Source organism: Gymnodraco acuticeps, unplaced genomic scaffold, assembly GCF_902827175.1.
Source record: "Gymnodraco acuticeps unplaced genomic scaffold, fGymAcu1.1, whole genome shotgun sequence".
Lineage (NCBI taxonomy): Eukaryota > Metazoa > Chordata > Actinopteri > Perciformes > Bathydraconidae > Gymnodraco > Gymnodraco acuticeps.
In genome coordinates, this window is record NW_022990526.1 from 473,675 (window position 1) to 482,044 (window position 8,370).

General features: G+C 42.6%; 1 protein-coding gene across 2 annotated transcripts in view; it reads right to left on the reverse strand.

Moving 5' to 3' along the window:
- Positions 1–2,737: 2,737 nt before the first annotated feature.
- Positions 2,738–8,370, reverse strand: part of wnt10a (wingless-type MMTV integration site family, member 10a) — a 41,302-nt gene continuing 35,669 nt past the window's right edge. For both annotated transcript variants that reach the window (XM_034227248.1, XM_034227247.1), the window contains one exon: positions 2,738–4,931. In XM_034227248.1, coding sequence (XP_034083139.1) covers positions 4,383–4,931 — 549 coding nt within the window. In that variant the 3' untranslated portion in view covers positions 2,738–4,382. The remainder of the gene's footprint in view (positions 4,932–8,370) is intronic.

An 8,370-nucleotide genomic window follows, 5' to 3' on the forward strand; every position in this document is an offset into this window, starting at 1 on the left:
CTTGAGAGGGAACTTGAGAGAGGACTCGAGAAGAGACTCGAGATGGGACCTGAGAGGGAACTTGAGAGGGAACTTGAGAGAGGGCTTGAGAGAGGGCTTGAGAGGGGACTTGAGAGGGGACTTGAGAGGGGACTTGAGAGGGGACTTGAGAGGGGACTTGAGAGGGGACTTGTGTCGGTCGGTGCGCCGACAGGACTCGGGGAGCTGGCGTTGGCCGGTAAGCCAGTCCTGGAGCCGAAACTGGAGTCGGGACCATGGCTACTGGGGCCGGTACTGAAGTCGGGACCATGGCTGCTGGGGCCGGTACTTAAGCCGGGACCATGGATACTCGGGCCGGTACTGAAGCCGGGACCATGGCTACTGGGGCCGGTACTGAAGCCGGGACCATGGCTGCTGGGCCCGGTATCCGGGCCCGAACCATGGTTGCTGGGGCCAGGACTGGGGCTGGAACCATGACTGTGTGAGCTGGTTCAGTAGCCGGAAGCATGGCTGCTGGGCACGGAACCGGGACACAGAACCATGGCTGTGTGGGATGGTATTGGAGCACGGAACCATGGCTGTGGGGGGCCGGCACTGGAGCATGGAACCATGGCTGTGGAAACCGGAATTGAAGCTGGGATCATGGCTGTTGGAGCACGGGCTGGAATCCTGGCCCTGCGTCTCCTAGAGGCTTTTTGGAGACTCCATGGACCTCCAACAGGACATCTGTCGGATCCCAGGAAAGGGTTAGAAGCTTCGGACCAGTCCTCAGAAAAGTTGTAGCCACTCAGGCAACGAACTCCTCAACCAAGGCATTTCGGCCACCTCCATTCGTGCCTTTTTGAGGATAGCCTCTTTGTCCCTTCTAGAAGAGGTTCCATTCCACTCGGCATGATAACACTGTAGGGAAAAATCTAGATCGAACAGATCCAACTCAAAGTCATGAAAATCCGCTGGGTCCATTGTTTGTCGGTTCATTCTGTCAGGATGCGTGGAAAAGGTAGGACCCAAATGCAGAATTTAACAAAAAGCGAGCTTTATTAAATAATAAAAGCTGTGTCAAAAAGGCAGTATCCAAAAACAAACGAGCAGCATAAGGAACATGGACCGTGGAATAACATGGAGGGAAAACAATGAACCGACATGGAACACAGGGGAAGACTAGACTAAATACACAGAAGGGTAATCACAGGACAAGACACAGCTGGGCAGGGGAAGGAGAAACACAAGGGCAACAGGTGAACACAATGAGACAATTAGACACACCAGGGAAACTAACGACAGGGAGGAGGACCAGACAAAACACAAGGAGGAAGACAAAACACCAAATGAACAGACTTACAAAACCCATAACCAGACAGACAACACTAAAACCGTGACATAAACCTGGGAGTGTGACAGTCTGTCATTAGAAACAGTTCTTACTAGACTAAATCCTCCAACTGTTTACATAATACCCCTGTATGTCCTCCAAATAAAAGGTCAAGCCATTAAAAACCTATGTTGAATAAAGGATCTGTTTTCCTCCCTTGACATTTTCTTTGTATCCAAATTGCATTAAAATACCAAATTAACTGTGTATTGTATTATGTTGCTTTTGAGGACCATTCAGCATTCTTAAAAAAGCCAAAACAAGATTGGGTTTTTCTTGGTTCGTGTTGAGTTTGAGATATATGAGAAATGATCTAGCTCAGGGAAGCTAAAACAACACTGTTGGATTATATTACTAAAATGTAGGATACATTGTTGTTGAGACTTGAGTCATTGATAACTTCTGGGTCAGAAATTAGAAAACCTCATTCAAAATCCATTTCCAGTTTGTTACTAACAACTGAAATAATCCAGCCCAAATGTTGTTGTTTAATTATATATCAACTTCACAGTTTGACAGGAATGGTGAGTCCATGACCATTTCTAAGAGTAGCGGCTAGCTCAGATGTGTCCTCTATACCAGCGGGACAGAGATGATTGAAGGCAAGGCAAGGCAAGGCAATTTTATTCATATAGCACTTTTCAGCACGTGGCGATTCAAAGTGCTTTGCAGATTGAAGGTTGTAGAAATTGGTACACATTAGGGATTACAACTAGAATGTTGAATCACTTACCTTAAAAGGGTGTTGGTGAGAAACGGAAGAGAAAAAGTCACCAACTTGACAATACATGCGCATCCCTCTTTCTGTTGTGTTTTGAGCCTTTTTTATTTTGCAGCGTTTCTTTCATGCAGCGCTTTTAGTAAATGCTTCGCGTGTTTTGTTGAGTTGGTAAATGTTTTTTTTAAATGCTGCGCATGTATTGGTGAAGCTGTTTCTTAATTTTCCTCTAATTTGGGCCAATTGTGTTTTATATTTTCAACGTTTCGGAAAAGCTCAGCGCGTTTCTCCAAATGTGCATGTATTTTGTTGTGCTGTTGTAGCACAGTTCACCCACAAAAAGGTGGCCCTTTAAAGGCTTCAGAAACAACAACACAGTACATTTTCATAAATATCCAATGTTACACCATTCCATACCTGTATCTAATGCAGCACGTTGGTTCTTTACGACAATCTTGCCTGATTCTTTTGCAGCTAAAGTGCTTAGTAATAAACAGCTGATATAAGGAAGCTGTTATATTTTTACCTCGATAAAGGAATGATAATTAATCCAATTCAGATGGAAACTTGAAGAGAAACCTTTGAAGTAACCCTTACATTCTGTAGCATATACTAAATAAGGGATTAATCATCATCAGCTGATTCGTGACAAAATAAACACAAAACGGTTTTCTTACCAAATACACTGCTCTCGTGTATTTTATTATTCATCACATTAAAGCCCCTCTCAATGTTATGGTCTTTCTTTATTGTTTTACAAATATTAAGTTATCCACAAAAATAAAATAACTTAGATAATAGCGATATTAAAACGTAAAAACACATACAGACATACATACATTAGACTTATGACATGAAAAAATGCATATTGCTGATATCTCCCAGAGTTTTCCTGGACACAGTTCTGTATGTGCAAACTACTCATCAAAATCAAAATAACACTGGAAACACAATTCCAGATTTTCTTTTTTTTACCCATCTGCTTTCAACACAGAAACACATTTGCTTGAAATAAATTACACTGCCTGATAAGGAGCCTCACTCAAATACATATCATAGAGACATTCATATCAACTTTGCTTTAAATGTAGTTTAAAATTAACTTGATAGTATCCATATTAGCACACATGGAAGAAGTGTGGAGAAAGTGAGTGTGGATATATCACAAGAAGCTTACAGTGTTGCACGCGCTAAATTGCATCACAAAACAGGAAACACTGATTGATGGCAGCTCAGGATGTTTATAGTGTTAGTAACCAAAGCCTGTTCACGTGCTCTCAGTTTCCCGAGGCACTTTACATTTATTGATGGTATTTGTGCAACATTATTCAATTGTATTTACATTTACATCATGCTAAAAATGAAGGTCTATTGTGCACTGTGTACTCTGACAGTCCTCTTACACACCACACACAACACATGGAACATTTTGGACAATCTGTGCTCTGATTTAGGGAGGCTAACCTTAGCGTGTATAGGGTTAGTGCTCTATTGTAGCTGATGTGTAGTCTTTTGGTTGACTTAGCTTCATCGTTGATGTAATTTGCTCCTTTTACTCATATAGTCCAGTCCTTTTTGGGATTCATGTGAACGTATTGTGGGGTGCTATCACCATTTGCAGGGTTACACATTATGCGTGCAACATACTAAAATTGACATTCACATTAACATGTCAGGGAAGCAACACAGTCCCCTGCTGTTATTTTAGGTGAAAATGTGATAGTTGGTATAAACATTGAAACTTCTGAACTGCCCTTGAACAAGGCACTAAATCCTTAAGTGCTCTGGGTGTTGTGTGCTGTGTCAAATCCTGTGAATGTGAATCCTGATGTGGGAAAAGGTCTTTATTGGTCTCAGACCTTCCATACTGCTGGTGCTATGAAGCAATACTATTTTCTTTTTTGCATGCAATCTACTGCTTACTCTCAACTTCCTGTTTGCACACCTGGATCTCATGCAGCTGTATGTCAATCCTTATCAGTCCAGATTTCTTAGCTTTCAGATAAATATCTGATAAAACTAAGTTTCTTTGTCTCAAAAGAAAGTCAGTGAACATCCGAACTCTGAGTTGTGGCAGCTTTAGACATATGTTGCATGTGCACGCTCTTTACCAACATGCGCATCTATCTTTCTGCTGGATCGACTGCTTAACACACTGTCCCCCCACTTTTGGAAAACAGCAGTCCATCGCAAAAAGGTATGGGGCAAATATATAACAGTCTTACTCCCCTTTGAAATGAATATCTTTGGTTTTAAAAAAGTCTCTTTTTCTTTGTTTTCTTTATTGTGTATAGTCTTTTAGTGTGTGTTTCTTCATTTACAGACACTGACCCACTCTGTTATCCTGCACTCTTCGCACACCACATAGCAGCACCAGTGGAACTTGCAGTTGCAGCGTTCGCTCCGCGTCTGCTGCAGGATGTTGTGGCCTCTCCCGCAGCACAGACTCTCACAGTTGTCCATGCCGGGGCTGGTCTTGTTGCAGATCCGGCCCTGTGTGCCCGCCGAGTCCGAACCCAGGTCCCTCTCGCAGAAATCTGGCGACTTTTCAAAGTAGACCAGTTCGTTGACGTTCGGCCTCCGCCGGTGATGGTGGTTGTGGTGGTTGTTCTGATGATGGTGATGGTGGTGGTGGTTGTGATGGTTATGGTGACTGTGGTGGTTGTTGTTGTTGTGGTTGGAGTGGTCCAGTTGTCCGGTGTTTCGGTTGTGAGCTTTGATGAGGGTGGCAAGGTGGAAGCGCTCTTTGAGGATGGAGCCCACCACCCGGAACTCCGGGGTGACCTGCCAGCAAGTCTTCAGCTGACAGCTTCCCGACGTCCCGTGGCACTTGCATTTCCTTCTCATGTGGTCAAGCACCACCTGGGAAAAGACAGATGGAGACAGACACAAAGAGAGAGTGGGATGGAGGGAGGAAGTGAGAGGAGGTGGAGGGGGAGGTGGGGAGGAATAAATTGAGAAGGATTAATTACTTCCTTGATTACTGGCTACATTTTAATTGTAATGTACACAGGTACAGGCTGCACGTCATATTGCAAAATAGATTTTTTTGGAAACAAAAGGTGTTTGTTATTTCTTATATCACTATTCCACCGTATAGTGTGTGACACATAGTGCCCTGAAGGAATATTTGTCCCGCATTCAACAAGCCAGGTGGTCTGACTCTGAGCCTGTTGTCAAACATACTGATATCAAATAACTCATACGGATGCAGGCATTACCCAAACAGACAGTAAAGTCATTATTCATAATTTGGCTTTAGGTAATGACTCCAAGCAGGACACACATACATGTAGCTGCACATTGGATAATTATATCTAATAATTTAATGTTGGCCAATGGAATTATTTAAATCTTTTAAAAGGTTTTTAAGCACTAAAATAATGTTTCTGATGTCTGTGGAATATCTACATGCATAAACAAGAATAAACAAAAATGAGAGATTCGTAATTGTATAATTATGTTAGAGCATGACACCGCAAAACTGGAAGACCTACCCACCTATTTCAGAAGCACACACACACAAACACACACACATAATAATAATAATAATAATAATAATAATAATAATAATAATAATAATAATAACTTGAATTTATATAGCGCCTTTCATAACCTCAAGGTCACTTTACAAAGAAACATACAAGGACAAGACATACAAAACATAAACATAAAACAGGGGGCAGAAATGGAAGTGTAACTGGGGGGGGGGGGGGTGAGTTATTGTTGGAAGGCGATGTTGAACAGATATGTTTTAAGGGTTGATTTGAAAATGTTGAGAGAAGGTGTACATATACACCAGATAAGTATATCCCACACGGCATAAATATTGTCCATCCCAATGATATTCCCTGGAGGCTATGTGCATGTATCCAAGTGTGTGTGCGTGCTTAAATCAGTCATCACCTGCTCTAAACTTTAAGATCCAATTACCCAACAGGAACACCAGGCCACCCACCGTACTGACAGATGCTGCTGCTGTTGCCGCCCCTATCAACACACACACACACACACACGCACACACACACACACACACACACACACACACACACACACACACACACACACACACACACACACACACACTACACACACACACACACACACACACACACACACACATACACACACTGGACACTTGCACAGTTCAACACATTCCACACATTTGCTAGCAGTAATGCTAATCTCAACACATACCCGCAGACACAAAACATGGCTGTCATTCACAACCCACTTAAGTGTCTTCCATAGAGATTAAGGCATGGCGAACAACTAATTTAAAAAGACAAGTAGAGGAATTTATTGTTTGTTTGTGTTTGCTTCGCTTTAAAATATAAACATCTCCCAAGTAGAGCATCATATTATAGATAACTGGACTTTTTCAAGGGGCCCTATCATGCTCATTTTCGAATTTGTATGTTGTGCCTCTTCTGTGTCGTGTTAACATACTGCCTGTGCTGCAGCACCTCTTTTCCTCCTCTTCAACCCCTTCACCTTCAGCCCAGTCTACCCTGATTGGTTAAATGGCCGGATATGTTGTGATTGGTCAACTGCTTAGAGATGTCCCGCCCCTTAGGCTAATGCTAGCCAATAGAAGTGCAAGTATTATATAGTGATGTCATTATGTTACGGAAAGTATACATGCCCAAAAATCAGATATACATCAATTGATGTTTCCTTTGTTGGATTAGGGTTAGGGTTGGGGTTATGTCAGAGGGAGCTGAAACAAGTTTTTGACGACTTGGTTTGCATGCTGTAAGGCTTCATTCAGTATACTGCAGGCTCCCAATTAAGCTATGCAAAGAGGAGAAAAGGGGAAAAGGGTTGCTGCAGTTTTAAATGATTTAAATGGTGTATTACGACAACTACACAAACACAAAATCTTTTCAGTCTTTTCATCATTGTATGTTTTGTTCACTTGTCAAGGTAACAGAAAGTGAGTAAGAAGTATGCATTTTGGATAAACACGGCTCTACTGTTAATTAGAGTGTTTAAAACAAGGTTTAAAGAAGCTGTGATCTGGTGAGGAGAGGCTGTAAGACTTTATAGTAAACAACATTATAATAGCTCAAACAGCACTTGCACTGAGTTCAGATTGCAGCGTTCGGTTCAGTTTTTACATCAGGGGAAAAGCAACCCCAGAATCACAAACGTGCTGGCCTTAAACACACAGCAAAGTCTGTAATCATAAAACTCTCCAACCCACTTAAACCTTAAAGGGACAAACTGACCCAGGAGTCATAATTGCATCCACATTGCTTCTGTTTGAAGGTATATTCAAAGCAGGATAGGGGTTTTAAAGGACGGTTAAACAACAAAAACACAGAAAAGTGTTATTTCTAATGACATTTTGTCATATTTCATAGGGGGGTAAAAAGCCAAATAGTTCTTGCAGCATGAATCATCAATTCTGAGGCAGAAATAGGATAGGGTTTTTCCAACTATAATCGTGATGTTTAAAATAGTACAGCATGTCTTGACCATTCACAACACCCCTACGCCTAAAGGTCCTTACACACCAAGCCAATTTTCGGCGTCGATAGATGTCGATAGATGTCTGGCCGCCGATGAGCGTCCTGTCGCCCTACTCAGATTGGTGTGTCCCGCCCCGTCGTGTCTTTTCGGCCGTGCCGACACCTTCCGCCGCCGATTCAGAAATCACTCTGATTGGCTGTTCAGCTTAGCGAATCAGTGCATGAGAAGCGAAATGGAAGTGAGGGACCCAAACAAACTATTAAGAAGGCAAATCTAAGATTTCATTTAACTCCAGCTCTCGACACTGTAGAGCAGTGGTTCTCAAACTTTTTCTGTCAGGCCCCCCCTTTGGAGAAAAAAATAAGTCGGGCCCCCCCAACACAAATAGTCAGGCTCAGTGGCGGCGCCAGAGATTTCTTTTGGAGGTGCTGTGGGGTAGCTTGACGTTTCATAGAGGGTGCTCAAACATTTAGGGTTTCCCATTAATGTACCGGGCGCTACAGTGGAATTTTCTACTGCAACACTCCCCACACGCATATACACAGTGTGACAGTTACAATGAGGGCTCGATAATCAGCTCACGGCATATAGGTGTAAGCAGGGGTAAAGTGCTATTTTTACAGGTGGTGTGTGGACCTCACATAGGGGGGTCCTCACCTCCTCTAGGGGGGTCCGAGGGCAAGCTCCCCCGGGAAGATTTATTTTTAAATATTGAAGTTAAATGCATCAATCTGGTGCACTTTGAGAGCAACATGAAGAGATCTATGGATACATCTCTCAACACCCATATGAAACAGAACTGTAAACAGATTTACTTTTTCTTTAT